We start from the raw sequence: 18,810 nt of genomic DNA, 5'->3' as shown, positions 1-18,810 counted from the left end.
ATATAACATTACAAATCAGATACAAGAAGGTACAAAAGAGAGGCGAAAGATACCAAAGGGAACGGTACAAATATACATGTAAAACATAACAACAATCACGTTTATGCTACAAATATATTTTCCTCCATACCACCTGATTTTTGGTCAGAATTCGGCCTGAAAAAGTCTAAAGAACAGTGAAGCCATACATAATATGCAACCCCCTTTTCAGAAATTCATTCCCAGGGTAAAATCCCGCATACTATACACACCTGAAGACAGTATGTTGTTCCCTGAATGTTCTTGTTCCCTGTATGTTCTTGTTCCCTGTATGTTCTTGTTCCCTGTATGTTCTTGTTCCCTGTATGCTCTTGTTCCCTGTATGTTCTTGTTCCCTGTATGCTCTTGTTCCCTGTATATAGTTCCTGGTATGTTCTTGTTCCCTGTATGCTCTTGTTCCCTGTATATAGTTCCTGGTATGTTCTTGTTCCCTGTATGCTCTTGTTCCCTGTATATAGTTCCTGGTATGTTCTTGTTCCCTGTATGCTCTTGTTCCCTGTATATAGTTCCTGGTATGTTCTTGTTCCCTGTATGCTCTTGTTCCCTGTATATAGTTCCTGGTATGTTCTTGTTCCCTGTATATAGTTCCTGGTATGTTCTTGTTCCCTGTATATAGTTCCTCGTATATTCTTGTTCCCTGTATGATCTTGTTCCCTGTATGCTCTTGTTCCCTGTATATAGTTCCTCGTATGTTCTTGTTCCCTGTATGCTCTTGTTCCCTGTATATAGTTCCTGGTATATTTCTTGTTCCATGTATGATCTTGTTCCCTGTATGCTCTTGTTCCCTGTATATAGTTCCTCGTATATTCTTGTTCCCTGTATATAGTTCCTGGTATGTTCTTGTTCTCTGTATGCTCTTGTTCCCTGTATATAGTTCCTGGTATGTTCTTGTTCCCTGTATGCTCTTGTTCCCTGTATATAGTTCCTCGCGTATGTTCTTGTTCCCTGTATGATCTTGTTCCCTGTATATAGTTCCTGGTATGTTCTTGTTCCCTGTATGATCTTGTTCCCTGTATATAGTTCCTGGTATGTTCTTGTTCCCTGTATGATCTTGTTCCCTGTATATAGTTCCTCGTATGTTCTTGTTCCCTGTATGTTCTTGTTCCCTGTATATAGTTCCTCGTATGTTCTTGTTCCCTGTATATAGTTCCTCGTATGTTCTTGTTCCCTGTATATAGTTCCTCGTATGTTCTTGTTCCCTCTACTTTGTTCCCTGTATGTTCTTGTTCCTGAAAGTTCTTGTTCCTGAAAGTTCTTGTTCCCTGTATGTTCTTGTTCCAACAAATTCTTGTTCCCTGTTTGTTCTGATTCCCTGAATGTTCTGATTCCCTGTATGTTCTGGTTCCCTGAATGTTCTTGTTCCCTGTATGTTCTTCCCTGAGTATTACTATAAATTGGCAACCAACAGATTTGCTCACTTCAAAAGCAGATTTTTCAGACAAGAAATTTATTTTGCTTTATATTATAACGGTGTATGTAAATTGGTACTGTATATGTGTATTTACTATGTAATTCTGTGGTTAATGTTATATATTATCTATTGCTTGCCTCTTAGCTGCAATGTCTGATGCATCTATGTATATCTACTTTATAATTCTGCGGTTGAAGTATATAATCTTTTGTTTGCCTCTTATGTAGCTACAGTGTTTGATGTAAGGCATTATACCTCTATGTTTTCAAAGTCAAATTGTTATGTAAAATAAATGACATTTGTTGAAGTACATAATCTTTTGCTTGCCTCTTATGTAGCTGCAGTGTTTAATGTAAGTCATTAAACCTCTATGGTCTCAAAATCAAATTGTTATGTAAAATAAATGACATTTATTGAAGTATATAATCTTTTGCTTGCCTCTTATGTAGCTGCAGTGTTTGATGTAAGGCTTTACACCTCTACATTTTCAAAGTCAAAATGTTATGTAAAATAAATGACATTTGTTGAAGTACACACTACCCTTTCTCGGCAGAATGCATTTGAAAGACTAAATAATTCATGCTGATATTATGCAATATTGACAGAGATGTCATCAAATTAAATATAGTTATCTGATTTGTTTCCTTTTGTTCTTTCATAAAACATAAAGTGGATTTAAAGCTCAAATGGAAATGCAGTACTTTAAATGTCAAACACGTATTTATAACATCTTTGACATTCTTATAACTGGATTTACCATAATATTGATAGAAGCAATTCACAAATGTTAATTGTGACAGGAAGTAGAAGTTTTGGGAATTTTTAAATGCAAAAGATGAAATGATGACACAAATTAAACTTGAATTCAAAATTTTTGGATCTTCAAATATTGTCAAAATGCACATCTTGTGCAGTAAAATTGGTACCTCTAATGTTGTTATGTGTATTAAGAACCTTACCTGGATTTTAACCATATCTTTGTTATACCCTAACTCATACAACTGTTAACAAATTTTCTTGTAATTTGTCTATTGAATTTGATATCTTCATTTACATATTTAAACATGTGTGAGGTTTTGAAATCACTATTGCTAAATTAAAACACTTTTGCCAAACTAAATCACTTTTGCCAAACTAAATCACTATTGCCAAACTAATTTATATGATTCATTTGCCTGAGTTCTCATCAAAGATACCAGGCTTATATTCGGTTCTTCTGACTTCTGTGTTGTTTTGTCCAGGCCATTTTTGTTTCAATACCACCAGTCTGTTTATGGTAGCTTTTGTTGCTGCTGGATAGCCCTGTTTTCTCATCAAGACGTCTTCTAATTTAAACAAAGGTTAATTGCAAAAAATCATTGGTTAAGATTGGCTTATAGAAAAAGCAGAAATCTTTTTAAGGATAAAATCATCACATAGTTATTCTTGTCTTCTTATTTGGGATTGAAAGATTTGCTTGGATGTGTTCAGTATCAGCTAAATCAAAAATAGAATAATGTTGTTTAAAATAGAGTTCAAAGGTCACATGTTAGCAGACCTAAAAAAGTGTTTTGCAGATTTCAAATCGTGTATTAATATTAGAAAATATTTAATTACAATATTTTTATTTCCATTTACTTTGAGCTGTGCAAATATTATCAATTTTCATAATAGCCATGAATGACATCAATAAGGTTCATTCTTGGTAATGATGTCATGTAATTTTAAGCATTATCCAATTAGAATTGATCTTGCAAACAAATCTCATTAGAATTTAAATCCAATTGACAATTTGTATTTTCAGATAGAAACAAAGAATCAAGAATTACAACAAGAAAATGAATCTCTTCAAGATCAGGTTGAAATTTTACGTGAACGTCTCCAAGCTTTGCCAGCCTTTGCTGCTAAAGAGATTTACCGATTAAGTCAACAGGTAATTTTTCTTCCAAGATTTGAAGATAATTAATATATCTTAAGTATATAACTAAAGAAATTCAACTGTAAATTTGCTGGAGATTTTTGGTTATAAATAAGATTGAAAAATGAGCATGTCAGCCAAACTTGTAGTTTTGACCTCTTTTACATGCTCTAGTGGTCAGGTTAAAATTTCAGTATTATTTTTGAGCATAATAAGTATAATTCTCAAGTAAATTTCTATTAATAGTAAGTTAAGGTGCAGTTAATACTGTGTTTTCTTTGATAATTTTTGTTTCAAAATGGTAGAAAAGAATGAGACACAATTTTACTGATCAGCAATAGTAATGACATCTGCAATGTTCTATTTTTATGTACATGGTCGAATAAAAAGCAGTCAGATTTAAAAAAAATTCTAGTCCTAGACTTCTGACCAATGGATTTGAAAGAAATTTTTACACATCTTTTATTCATTTGAGTGATGTAAATTATTAAGAAATTACTCTCATTATAATAATATGTAATAACAGATGAAAAATGCATAAAATCTACACCATACAATTATGTAGAAATTTTAATATCATTTGGAGTAGTTTACTGTTAGGCACTTGAATGGTGCATTTGTTTTTCCATAAAACATCTTCTCTCAAGTAATTTATTCTTGATGTTGAGATCAGTAATATTTTAATTAAACTGTTCTTTTTGTAATAGTGAGGTTGAAAGCAGGTAACATTTATTTCACTCTTAAGCTGAATGCACTTACATTTTATTTTTATTTAATTATTGAATTTTTTTGCAACTGTACTATAAATATGTCTGATTTATGTAATGTACCACATCATTTTTTTTAGTAAATTCAATTGCAATCCAAAGATAATAATAAAAAAAACATATAAAATGTTGTTTTTCTTGTTTCACATTTTGTCATGCTGGCACCTTTTATAACCTTACTATACAGTACATGTATGTGTTATGCTCATTGTTGAAGACCTTTAGTTGTGTACATCCTCATCCTTTGGTCTCTAGTAAATAGTTGTCTTATTGGTATAAATCATACCACTTTTTATTTTTATATGATATATATAACCTAGTTTATCTTTTTTAGAGTTCTGTATCTAGAGCCTCATCTTATATAGAGGAAGAGTCGTCATTTTGTGCTGATTCTAGACCTAATTCTGTGTTCACAGACATCTCTCATCTAGTAGAAAATGCCGTATCAAGGTCCAGTTCTCGACCTCAGTCTGAAACATTTAGCCCTATTGACCTAACAGATACTAAAGGTAGACCTGTATCAGAAGGGGGTTGGTCTGAACCTAGGTCTGAAGTTATCCAACTACGACCTTTGTCACGGACCAGACCTTCTTCAGATTATGCTGAGTCAAGGTCAAGGTCAGATGTCAGTTCAAGTTCTCAGGACATGTCAGAAGATTCAATTCCACCAGCTATTCCTAAACGTCCTTCCCCATCAGTATTACAAGCCATTGAACACGAGTTGGAAGATAAAAGAGAAAACAGTATCAGCCCTCCGTCAGATACGAAAAGCTCGGCCAGTATGAAAAGTGACAAAGATGCAGCATTGGACAGCAACAGCGATGATAGTATGCCTGATATAGAAACAATTCCACTTTATCATGAAGTGGATCAGAATCATGAAAGTACATACGAACTGAAAAAATGTCTACCTCCTCAAGTGGTGATTGGACGAAAAGTGTTCAGCGGTGAAAATAGACTTCTTGATTCTCTTGTTAGTTCTAGTAATGATGATGATGATAAAAATGACGGGAAAAATAATAATAGTTTTTTGTTAAATAATGGAGAGGATAATGACTTTGTTGATGAGGAGGATATTATCATTGAAGATATAATTATAAAAACTGAGAGTTCTCCAGCTGTGACCTTGACCCCTATGTCACCAAGGACACCAATTTCACCATTCTTTCCAAGCACACCATCAGAATCTCCAAGTAGTGTATATAATCATAGTTCAAATAATGTGTCAGCCATTGCAACACTACCTCGTGTGAAAAAGCGACATGATAAATCCACGCCATTGCAATTGATGTATAGTGCTGGAGGGGTTCCAGAGGGGATAGTATCACATGACAAACCACCTCCTGTCTTGGAGCCGCATATAGTCACTGGAAAAACCTCTTCATTTTGGGTATGTATTTAAAATTTCTTTTTTGGTGCAATTAATATTTAAAATTTTTATCATTTCTAATTTGCTCTACACAGCAAATAAATGTGAGGCACAGTTTTCTTTGGTTTTTAGAGCACAAAAAACAACTGAAAGTAAAAAGGTCATCATTTGACTGAAATAAAATTATGAATAAAATTTATTTGATTAAGTATTAAATAATTTTCTTGCAAGTAGTCTGAAAGATGGAATAAAACTTCAGATATTGATACTAAACTTCATCAGGTCAAGCTCAGGCAAAGACACAAAGGCAAGCTGTTTGACCGGAACATAATTGATTTTTGTCTCGCCCTGTTCCAGTAACTTACAATTAATTACCAATTTTTAATGTTAAGTTTTCTGCTTAAGTTACTTTGATAAGAACTACTTATGACTATGATAGACAATGATATTTTCTATAAAGTTAGTATGCATTACTATCAGTAGGTCTCAGTTTGACGTGCACGTGCTGCACTCTATGTCATGGTCCATCAACTTTGAATTAATTGGCAATGTTGCTGTCCATCAGGTTGTCTTTATTTGATTTTTCTGCTGACAAGCAAGACATATATATATCTGTGTCATAAGATTATTACCTACTTAAAGGACACTACAACTTAGGGGGATATTGATGTTTTTACCCCTACCCACACCCATAGCCAGGGGGTAGAGGGGTCAGACTACACCCCCCCCTGAAAACAAAATTCTATTGAAGACTGTTAAATTGGAATCTAGATTGAATTTTTGACTGAGAATAGTCAAATAAACCCCCTCAGAGACATTCTAGCTAAAGGCCTGCCACCATGGACAGCCCTCTCTTACCAACTCAAATATAACCTCAGATTTTTTTTGAAATATTGAACATATTTTCTTGCATATTGCAAGTGCAAGTCATGATACAAGTGATAGACACATGTTTCAACAAACATTGTGTAATCCTATAAAGTGTTTTTCTCACAATAGAATAAAGGTGTTCCATGATGATCACCAATTATAAACACATGTATGAATATCAGAGGTTAACAGATAAATATAATTTTGACAAATATGATCCTTTGAAGTCTAACTTGATGGAGTATGCTAATTGCATTATAATGTATAGAGTCTTTTAGAATTGAAAGGTGTTATTAATTTTTCAGTAAGCTATGATATAAATCTTCTGATTCCGCTTTAATTTCTTAGATTAGATTCTCTTTACAAGAAGGCTATTGTAATTTCTGCACTATTCATTTGTCTCCACCCTTCTTAAAGACTTTTATGTAGTGCCAAAGACATAATGATTACAAACTTTTACAATGAATCACTGTCAGATATTAGGATTCAAATGCAAAATTTAAATTTTGAACTAAATTTTGGATAAGAAAAAGTTTGGTTTTGCTTTGAAATTGTGTAAAACATGTAAGAATGTATAAGGTTTAACCTAGACGAAGAAATGTGCATGAATCACATGAAACATCACCTTATCATTTATACCGCTGTTTTTTTTAATTGTTGGTCTACCAATCAACTAAGTTGAATTGTTTTACATTCAATGAGAAGGAAACTAAACAAATTTTTGATGCTTCTTTATATTTGTTCTTGACCTTGAGAAAATATGTTAAACAAAAAATATAGGTGAATTGACCTTGACCTCAGTTTAATGGTTCAATTGTCAACATTAAATTTATTTGATTAGGTCAATTTTCTTATTGGTTAAAGTTTATGGGGAATAATATAAATTTGGTTTTAAAAAAATGGTTGCCATGTATCCATTTTGAAGAAATTACTTGACCTTGACATCATTTTCAGGGTTCATTGAGCAACATTAAGTTTTAATGGTATATGAAGTAAGATTTTGATCTCATAGACTTTCAAAATATAATTAAGTATAATCAGTTAAGTAGGAGGGTGGGACATTTCAACATATCAGCTCTTATCTATCATGTCTATTAAAGTTATAAATTATATAATGAAACCATTTGAAATTTCCATATGCTGAATTTGTGTATAGTTTATTGTCAAAACAAATGGTTAACAGCAGATATATATCTTGTTTTTTTGTACTTCAGGATAGCAGAACTTATGCCATACCTAAGAAAGTAAAAGACACTAGTCAACAGCATACCTGTAAGTTAACATGTCTGCAAATTTGGCTACCCTTGTTAGTAGCTACAGATAAAAATTCAAAAGAAAGGAACAAATACATTCAATGTAGGGTCATTTATTTCATTTACAAATTAACAGTAACAAATATATCAAGGATAAATTTGTTCATCTTTAAAAATTTTAAAGGAAAAATGATTTTTTTTTCCAACAAAAATGTTTCACTTTCAATTCAATAGATCTCATACGGAAAATTATTTTGTGTTTGGTGTTAAATAACCTACCCTAGTGCATTTTGGGGATTTATTATTATATTATGTATATTTTATCTTATCAGTTTTAGCAAGCAAATCACACTATGTCTATGGTCTTAATTCTAGTTATCTTTTAAATATTTTCTATACAGCCACATCTAAGCCAGCAGTACCACAAACAGTAATTGGTAAACTGTATAAGGAGTTTGATGTTCCTGTCTATGCAACTCTAAAAGGGGTAGGTATTACATTTGTACTATATATGTATATATCAGAGATCAACAAATATACTTGAAATACAGCTTTTATTGATTTATTGATTGGTGTTTTATCGCCACTTTCAACACTATTATGCTATTTTGTTTAAACGTTTTAGTAGGCGCCAACCTTCAGTCACTATATAGAGTTTACCTGTTTCCCACATCTGTATGTATTTGTTTATTGAAATGCCACTCCACCCAAAACTGTTTTATTTATTATCAGTCAAAATGACTTTATTGAATGAAAATATTAAATCTTACTGAAGATATGTGTATATTTAGATGTTTGTTTTTGTTGTTATTATTGTAGAAAGCAGCACAGATCAGGAGTACACCTTTCACTGAAGATTCCTCTACAGATTCTTCTGAGGAAGACTGTTCACTTATTGTAACTCAGGCAGAACCTTCTAAAACAAATAAAGTCCAACAGAGCAGCTCAGGGGCCATCAAAAGGGGTATGTTGATGTATGATCTGTTATTATTTATTGCTTCATAGCCCATGGCAAATATTTAATGAATATTAAGGATGAAGATCGTTAGATGATTAAAGCAGAATTTAGGTACAAAGCATTTTAACTGGAAATTGATGATTCATTGAAATGATTGTGCAATTTAACTTTTATTGATGTCCTCCCACTGAATAAGTTTGGTAGCTATGTTGACTCAATTCATACCATTGAAGAGGGTCGTAATGGGGGTACCTTCATGACAAATAACGGTAAAAATTCTTGCCAAATGACGTTAACGGTAATTTTTGGTGCATGATGATAAAATGTACACTTTCTTTTAGACGATAAAAAATTTGACTGATTTTGACGAATCACGTTAATTTTTTTCCAAAAATAACGGTAACGTTAATGATTTGAGACCCCTGACGAATCACGATAAGGATATTTTGACGAATCACGGTAAAATTTTAACCAATTTGACGCTTACGGTAGCCGAAAATGACCGTTTGACGCCTGACGGTAAAGGGCATTACTACTCTCATTGAACTTTAAGATAAAGAATACCACATGTATAGTTATGTCTACTTATTTTGACTTACATCGAGAAATTGTCAATAAGGGTAGGTTGAGAACTAAACTTTATGACAAAAGAGATATTATTGATTTCCCTTTAGTGAACTTTCCATTTCTTTAGTAACATTCCAACTGTATCTATATAAGGAGTAGATTTGTTCCTGTTGATACAATATTTCTTGATAGAGTGTTGCTGCTTTCATGTATGCCTTAAAACCGAGGTTCAAAACTAGAAAGTTGACGTCAACCCTTCAAACAGACATCATTTAAGAATTGAATGCTTCTTTTTGTAACTTCATTGGGGTGTAAAAGGGTTGACTGAAGTACATTTTGTATGAAGCGCGGAAGTGCTTCATTCTAAAAATGTGCGCACGGTCAACGCTTTTACAACCCTATGAAGTTACAAAAAGAAGCATTCAATACTTATGATTACATTTTTTAGCTAGGATCATGAAAACATGATTTTTATTTATTTTACCTGTGCACTTTATTGTGGGACCTCGTGTCATCATGAATGATACATTTCATTGTGTAATGAATTTGATTAAGGAATAACGCGAGATTGTAGTTAGCCAATCGGAATAACGTATTATAATGAAACATACATCTAATGTAATTATTAAGAATTGGTTGAACACTATGAAATAACTGTATCACTGATGACCACCTGCATCTTCAAATTGTTGAAGACACAATCACCTCCGCTTTTCCGCTATTGTGCTATCACTGAATGTGACTCATTACAAAATTTCATTTTTAATCCAGGTGTAACATGTTACTAATCCTTTAGTTTTGTGATCTAAGTGTATTTAATTATTTGAGCAATTTAATTTGTGTTCCAGGTATTTCATTTTATTTTATATTCCAGGTGTATCAAGTTATTCAGAGTTTTACTTTATATTCCAGGTGTATCAAGTTATTCAGAGTTTTATTTTATATTCCAGCTGTATCGAGTTATTCAGAGTTTTCTTTCATATTCCAGGTGTATCAAGTTATTCACCGTTTTATTTCATATTTCAGGTGTATCGAGTTATTCAGAGTTTTCTTTCATATTACAGGTGTATCAAGTTATTCAGAGTTTTACTTTATATTCCAGGTGTATCAAGTTATTCAGAGTTTTACTTTATATTCCAGGTGTATTGAGTTATTCAGAGTTTTATTTTATATTCCAGGTGTAGTGAGTTATTCAGAGTTTTATTTTATATTCCAGGTGTATCGAGTTATTCAGAGTTTTATTTTATATTCCAGCTGTATCGAGTTATTCAGAGTTTTATTTCATATTCCAGGTGTATCAAGGTATTCAGAGTTTATTTTACATTACAGGTGTATCAAGTTATTCAGTATTTTATTTCATATTCCAGGTGTATCAAGTTATTCAGTATTTATTTTATATTCCAGGTGTATCGAGTTATTTAGAGTTTTATTTTATATTCCAGGTGTATCGAGTTATTCAGAGTTTTATTTTATATTCCAGGTGTATCAAGTTATTCAGTATTTTATTTCATATTCCAGGTGTATCAAGTTATTTAGAGTTTTATTTTATATTCCAGGTGTATCAAGTTATTTAGAGTTTTATTTTATATTCCAGGTGTATCGAGTTATTCAGAGTTTTATTTTACATTACAGGTGTATCAAGTTATTCAGTATTTTATTTCATATTCCAGGTGTATCGAGTTATTCAGCATCATCTGAAGTATCATGTGATTATGTTGATCCACCAGAGGAGAACTCAGGGAAAAGTGATTCTGATACATCTGAACCTGAACAGAAACTACTCAAGTATGCTGCAGACAACTGTAAACATGTAAGTCACCAATACTCAAGTATGCTGCAGATAACTGTAAATATGTAAGTCACCAATACTCAAGTATGCTGCAGACAACTGTAAATATGTAAGTCACCAAGACTCAAGTATGCTGCAGATAACTGTTAACATGTAAGTCACCAATACTCAAGTATGCTGCAGACAACTGTAAATATGTAAGTCACCAAGACTCAAGTATGCTGCAGATAACTGTTAACATGTAAGTCACCAATACTCAAGTATGCTGCAGATAACTGTTAACATGTAAGTCACCAATACTCAAGTATGCTGCAGATAACTGTAAACATGTAAGTCACCAAGATATCTATCATTCTTCTCTGTTTGGACATTTAGTATTGTAGTTTAAACAAAGGCAATCCATTATCGTTAAGTAGCTATTTAGACAATTTCCCATTTTGTTGTTTTAAAAAGATAAATAACAACTACTGAAAAAAGTTAAATCACAAAAATACTGAAATCTGAGGTAAAATCCAAAACGGAAAGTCCCTAATCAAATGGCAAAATCAAAAGCACAAAAACATCAAACTGACTTGGTACAGGCATTTTCTTATGTAGAAAATGGTGGATTGAACCTGGTTTTATAGTGCTAAACCTCTCACTTGTATGACAGTCGCATCAAATTCCAAAATCTCTGAACAGTATGAATTTACCTCATTGATTTATTGTTACCTGCCTAGTCCTTTCTGATTAAAAAAGGCCTCAGGTTCTTTCAAGGGTATTTTCATATAAAAAAAAATTAATTTCAAAATTCATAATAAACAAAAAAAATTTGAAATTAAAGATGAGCCTTTATTGAAATATGGGATGATAACATTAACTTACAATATAAATTATTTCTTTTGCAAGTGGTGTTTAGAATATTTTTGATTTTAGGTGGCAGAAACCAGTTATTTTACAATAAATCTTTAGAATTTCATGGATTTGTGATTTAATTTTCCTAAAAAATCATTCAAGCTTATATGCTAATAAAATTCATGGTTTCGAGTAACTAAGATGTGTGCGTGCTTATGTGAATATATAGAAAACCTGTAAATTTGGGTGTCTGTCCAGCATGGAGATTTTAAAATATATAAATGCATTGCAAATAAGGCAAAAAATGTGATGCTCTGATCAGGGCTTCCAAAACGGTCATATATTCCGGACTTGACCGAAACTTTCATAAAAAGACCGGCTGCTCTCAGCCTCAAACGGTCAAATAGAATTGGTGTGCCACATTTTGTTATTCAAGGCATTTTCATGAAACGGTCATTTTAATTTTTACCAACTATCGATCGATAAAAATGTCCGTTTGGGGCTTTGGGCATGTCCGTTTGGGCATTTTAGTTTATAATTGTGGCAATCTATTTCACAAAGATATTTCGGTCATAATTGGGTTTAATAAAACAGAAGCAGCATATTTTAGATACTTTGAAGTGTCTCAGTTAGTCTAATCCTCTGGGTACATAAATGTACGGCTTGGTCTTTAGCTTGGGTACATCAATAAAAAGTAGAAAAAACACGTTTTCTTTTATTTAAATAACAACAAGCTGTCAAACAATTATCCCTTCAATAAGTTATATTGAAGCCATAAATCATTCACTGATTACAGGTTTGTTACCTTTGATGAGGTGTCCTTAGCTTGTCTCTATCAATAGAATTAATGATGCATAACAATGTACATAAAGGTAATCAGGTAAACGAGGTCAAACATGTAAGCGTGTATGGAACAACATCCTATTTAATTACGCTTTATAGATATTATTTTAAATGAGCATTCAGTTTAAAAAAGTATCCTGATATTTAAAAGTTATTCTTCAAATAAGGATATTTATAAATGAATAAGTATGATATATATTATTTTATTTAACACTGTACATCGTGTTAAATACTGGGGTACTCTCAAAGGGAAAATTTACTAAAATATATAGGAAAAACACCGAGAATAGCTTTGCTTGGGTATACCAAGCTGAGTTGTCCAATAAATAAGGGGGAGTTCTCTATTCTTGTTTTCATATTAAAAACTGTTTTTATAATTAAAATCATAAAGAATAATATCCAATCATGACAATCTCCGACTGTTATAAAGACTTTGTCTCAAATTGAACTTTACAAATCTGCCATCATGGGCAAACGTAAACGTGGCGATTCCGATCAAAATTCGAAATCTGCTAAAAATGCTAGAAGCTTTATTCATAAATGGTTACAACTGTTTTTATGGTTAAGATTTGACAGTATGCTAAATGCCATGTTTTGTGACATTTGTCAAAAACATAAACTTAAAAATAACTTTGTAAAGCCTGGTTCGACAAATTTTCGAAAGTCAGCCGTTGTAGAGCATGCTAATAGCAATGACCACATTCAAGCTCTTAAATTAGAGACAGCTTCCAAAAGTAATCCAATTGTATCAGTATTTGAGAAAGTTCATGAAAAGACTGACAACGCAATGTGCACCTTGTTCCGTAATGCTTACTTTATTGCTAAAGAAAACTTACCAATGGACAATTTCAGTCAATAAATGATTTAACTAAGTTAAATGGTGCCGTGATCACTTCTAAATTATATCAAGAGAACAATGCCTGCTCCGAATTTATTCAGACAATTTCCGATGTTATAGAGAAAGAGGTGATGTCCGACGTAAAGTTAAGTCCCGCCGTGGGAATTATGATCGACGAGTCAACTGATCTGGCTACGCAAAAACATTTAATTTTGTACTTATCATACCTCAAAGCTGGTGAACTGAAAATTAGTTTTACAAAACTTTTGAACTTGTCTTCTGGTTCCGCCGTGTCAATTACTGCACATATAATTGCCTATTTAAAGTCATTTGTTGTAGACTTGTCTAAAATATTCGGCATGGGGTCTGACGGTGCGTCGATTATGATAGGAAAGCATGGAGGTTGGGAAATTGTACAAAGAAAAATGTTATCACTGTTCAGTAGATTTTACACGGTTTAAAACAATATCCTTCATTGGGCCTCCTCAATGTTATCTATAAATACCGCATCAGTTGTAAAAGTCACGTGGTCAGGTAATCAATACACAAAAAGAAATATATCACGTGTATTGATGATCAAGTTGTACTGCAATTAAAGCCAACATCAACAGTTTCAAATAAGATGGCCTTAATTTACAAAGTGTTAAGTACTCACAGAGAGAAGATAGATTATATAAACAGAAACAAAAACATGAGAACAGTCAGGTACTGAAGCTGATTGATGCAATGCTGGTTACTGTATTACGATACACAGAAAAATGACACAATACCGAGGATAATATTTTATTTATTTTTAGAATGAAGAAAACAAAACAGTTATAAATAATTTTATTGCATATAACACTACTAATTATTTAGACACATATATCAATTTATGCATCCTCTCAGTTACATTTAAGTATCCAGCTGATCATTGACCGTCAAAATATTTCTTTGAAAAATGTCCGGCTGTCGTCAGGAAATTTTGGAAGCCCTGGCTCTGATACATATCTAATCCTTACCCTCAGAATCTTGCTAATGTCAGACAAGAATTTTAGGCAAATTTCAAGAGATAAATGATATTCAATGAATTAGAGCCTTGTCCGAACCTATCCTTACCATCAAAATCTCAAGATAATTTTGTTTACATAAAACTGAATTTTTTCCCCACTTTGATTGGATGCTGTCAAGAGAGGAGACCCCAATTTTGACTCCTGATTGGTCCCATATATGAAGGAAATCCCCAACCTGTGTATGCAACTACTTACTTATATAGTACAATAGCCTAGAATTCACATTCATTTGTTTTTTTAGTCCACATGATGCAATTATATACCTCATTGCTTAACCTTAACAAAATTTCTGCGTGGGACACATGTTCTGGTACACCAAAACTGGTACCTGCCACCTTAGCAAGACCTTTTCCAAAATTCGTTTTGTCATGAACCAAAATTGCTCTGATGGAACTCTAAGGTAAAACCATCTGAATTAAGCTGTTTCATTTTGAGTTCTTTTGATGTTTTTTTTATACCAAATAGTTCTTGATCAGCTTTAAAATACTTTAAATTGAACTTACCTATGGGATGAAAAATTATTGCAGTTATAAGCATTCAAAGGTTATTTTATTGCAGGACACATTGGAGAAATTTGGTTACCTGTCGAAGCTTGGTGGCAAAGTTAAAATGTGGAAAAGAAGATGGTTTGTTCTCAGGAATGGAGAGTTGTTTTATTATAAATCTCAGGTGAGTCTTGTATGTTTAATTTTGAGACAATATATTAAGTTTTTCATCCATTTTTAGAGGGTGACAATTGAGTTAATATATAATTTATATAAAGATATCACAAGATTTCAGTATAATTAAGGGCATAATAAGAACTATGAATTCACCTTTGTGTGTTCATCAACAACCGTCATTAAAAATGCATTCAATTATCTCTGAATTTACAGTTTTTATTTAAAAAATGTTCATGGAAAGAAAAGTTCATGGATGTTTTTTATTTACTTTCAGCATGATGTATTAAGAAAACCTCAGGGATCAATTAAACTAGATGACCAGTCTAGAGTTGTGCATACTAAAGGGGAAATGGCATTTCAGGTAAATAGTGAGTGTTTGCAATGTAACTGATGATAGAATCAAATTGGAAAATGTTGCTTCAATTTAATCTTTGCATTAGTTAAGTTAATACTTGACCATTCTAGTTAAGGGTAAGAAAGTTCTCTTTTTTTTGTGCTTCTCACATAGTGCTGGCACAAAAAAAATGGTTCTTCTCAGTATTGCATCAAAAAATGTAAAATGTTTTCAAAACTTTTGCATACACTATAAACTTGTTTTAAATTCAGGATTTATAATGTAGAGTATCCTAAATTCCTTTAAAATTTTCGATTTTGTGTTTATTTCTACTGAGCTGCACTAAATAGCAGATTACAGAGTGTAAATCAGATTTGTGTAGATGGGTTTCTGTATCATTGATGTATACCCCACATCTCGTTTTATTCATATTTATCCTTCATAATTTTCATTTATTTTCAGATCACCTCAGGAAAGAAGACATACTATTTTACAGCAGATACCCTGTTTGAAACAGAGAAATGGATTAGATGTAAATATTACAGAATTTACGAATCCTATGAAATTTCATGGGTTATTTATAGTACTGTAAATTCAGAAATAATTTTGAGGTTTTTATTAATGCGAATAATGCGACTGGGTGAGTATCGCAATAATAAGAACTCATATTCTGATATATGATACAATTGAGAAAGGAAACAGGGATTGTGTCAAAGAGACAACAACCCGATCAAATAGCAGAAAACAACCCAAGGCCACCAATGGGTCTTCAACACAGCGTGAAAAGCCAGCACCCGGAGGCGTATATATACATATATCTGTATGCAGATTTTCCTCAAATCACATTAATTAATCACGCAATAATTTCTGAATTTGCAGTATTTTTAAATAACGATTGTAATAAACGATTGTAATAAACGATTGTTTGACAACGATCTCTGGAAAGTGGTTTTTCTTGATATTTACTCTATTATTTTATCTAAAAAGTGTACTGTACTGTAAATTTCCCAAAGTTATAAATAATAGAACTGTAAAATTAAAGTGGCTGCCACTGTTGCTGAAGGTATAAATGTTGCATTTGTTTGCCAGGTGAGTGATTCAGGCTGGAAGGAGCCTTCTAGTTTATCATAGGAGACTGTTGCTTGAGCTACTTTATAATTTTGATTTGATTATTTCAGTACTACAGAAGGTGTTTAAAAGACAAGCTACAAGTTTTCTATTAGATCACATGGACACTAAAGCTGTACTGAAAGGAACATTGCATAAAGTAAGTGTTGTGTTTATTTGTTAAGCTGTTATTACAAAGCTGATATACACAGTCTTCATGCTTAATCACAGACCCAGCAGCCAAGGCTTCTTAAACTGCTTTAGGGCCTGTTAAAGTCATCTCTATAGGCCAACAGAATTGTACTAAAATTTTCCAAAAATTTAGCTCGGGCCTGTAGATTCAAAAGTTTATCATGAAGACTGCATACAGATTATAAATTTCATTTAATTGTAATAAATCATATTCTTATATATGTAAATGACTAATTTTAATATGTGGCCCCTCCTATGAAAGCTATGTTCTAATTAAAATAGAGCATGGAGTGCATGTGCCTGACATCACAATTAAAATTGCAAGGTCAATTATATTTTTAACAACCCTGGAAAGTAAAATGAACAATTTTGTTGGTGTTTCTTGTAAGGAAAGTAAATAAAATCAATTTAAAGTAAGTTTACATGTTTCAGTTAGTTTTTAATACTGAAATTCTAGAATGTTTTTGCTTCATCAAATCAAAATGGCTGCCTTTTGAACTCGTCTTAACTAAAGGTCTGCTTTAAAGTGCAATAGTTCTGGTTTTTCCTATTAGAATCAAAATAATTCTATCATACCATGCTCTATGCTTAAGCTTACTCTCTGTATAAAGATATTGACAAATATAATACCTACCCATATTGAAATTAGCATAGAGCATGACATGAAAGAATTATTTCTTAAATAATTATTATGTAAATTTATATTATAAAATAGATTTTAATTCTCCAATAATGATTCCAATATTATAGATTCCAATTACATGACCTGCCTTTTTGAGTAGAGGGCATTATGTTTTCTGTTCTGTGCTTCTGTCCGTGCGTCCTGTATTAGGTTAATGTGTTGGTTTGAGGAAGTTTGTAATCGCATCAACTTGAAACTTAAATACACATGTTTATTATGTTTGAAATGTTTAATATATATGCCAAATTGTAGTTTTTATGCCCCACCTAGGGGCATTATGTTTTTCGGTCTGTGCGTAAGTTCGTTCCTCCTTCCTTCTGTCCGTTAGTCTGTTCGTCCGTCTGTCCCGCTTCAGGTTAAAGTTTTTGGTCAAGGTAGTTTTTGATGAAGTTGAAGTCCAATCAACTTGAAACTTAGTACACATGTTCCCTATGATATGATATTTCCGATTTTAATGCCAAATTAGAGTTTTTATCCCAACTTCACGGTCCACTGAACATAGAAAATGATTGTGCGAGTGGGGCATCCGTGCACTATGGACACATTCTTGTTCATTCAGATTTCAGGGTTCCCTGATAAATGGAAATGTAAAAGTGCAAGCAGGGTATGGTGTTCTTTGGACATATATTCTTGTTTGTGTTAATAAGTAATATAACCCTTACCTTTTCATTTTTTCATGTACAATGTTGAAAAAAGTAAGATACTTATGGTTTGACACAGGTTTACAAAGGTAGTTTTAGAGGGTGCAAAATAAAATTTGGGGGAATCCCTGCATTGAGTTTATAATAAAGAATATGTTATGAGAAAGAAATTTAGTTTGTCATTATTTACAGGTAAGGAATGGAGTCACAAGGAAATGTTGGTGTGTTCTGGTTGGTAGATATCTAATCTATCACAGGAATCCATCTGACAAGGTAAGCATTAAATTATTGTTCAATTGTGGTGGTGTCGTGCCATCAGACAATGTAGAAAATGGAAATGGATATGCAAGATATTTAAGAACTTGATTCAAAATATATTACTATACCTCTTATTACTCCCAGGGTGTAATTAGCAGTTTAGAGAACCTTTTAGTGATTTAGTGAATAATAGAAATCATCAATACGTCCATTTTCAAATTTTCTTAAATGGTTTCTAATTTCTGTATTTTTAGCATTGAGACTTAATTCATAAGCTCAACAAACTGTGTTCCCTGTCAATGCAAACCTTAGCATGTTTTAATGTACATAAGCTGTTAAAAAATTTATTCCATAACCACCTATTTTGCAATCCCAGTTATTATAAATGTGTGATGCACTTAAAATTCATAATTATTGTCAAGTGCAGCATAATACGATATGCCCTAG

At 32.3% G+C, this 18,810-nt stretch overlaps 1 protein-coding gene across 2 annotated transcripts in view; it reads left to right on the top strand.

The window, feature by feature from the left end:
- LOC127699101 (pleckstrin homology domain-containing family H member 1-like) overlaps positions 1–18,810 on the top strand; it is a 77,106-nt gene that overhangs the window by 42,374 nt on the left and 15,922 nt on the right. For both annotated transcript variants that reach the window (XM_052202836.1, XM_052202837.1), the window contains 11 exons: positions 3,234–3,362; positions 4,449–5,504; positions 7,568–7,625; positions 8,008–8,093; positions 8,426–8,570; positions 10,802–10,941; positions 15,046–15,156; positions 15,424–15,510; positions 15,946–16,015; positions 16,662–16,750; positions 18,298–18,378. In XM_052202836.1, the coding sequence (XP_052058796.1) occupies positions 3,234–3,362; positions 4,449–5,504; positions 7,568–7,625; positions 8,008–8,093; positions 8,426–8,570; positions 10,802–10,941; positions 15,046–15,156; positions 15,424–15,510; positions 15,946–16,015; positions 16,662–16,750; positions 18,298–18,378 (2,052 nt within the window). The remainder of the gene's footprint in view (positions 1–3,233; positions 3,363–4,448; positions 5,505–7,567; positions 7,626–8,007; positions 8,094–8,425; positions 8,571–10,801; positions 10,942–15,045; positions 15,157–15,423; positions 15,511–15,945; positions 16,016–16,661; positions 16,751–18,297; positions 18,379–18,810) is intronic.

Source organism: Mytilus californianus, unplaced genomic scaffold (assembly GCF_021869535.1).
Source record: "Mytilus californianus isolate M0D057914Y unplaced genomic scaffold, xbMytCali1.0.p SCAF_4, whole genome shotgun sequence".
NCBI classification, from domain to species: domain Eukaryota; kingdom Metazoa; phylum Mollusca; class Bivalvia; order Mytilida; family Mytilidae; genus Mytilus; species Mytilus californianus.
Note: the sequence above shows the minus strand (reverse complement) of the source record. Positions and strands in the feature narration are given on the sequence as shown.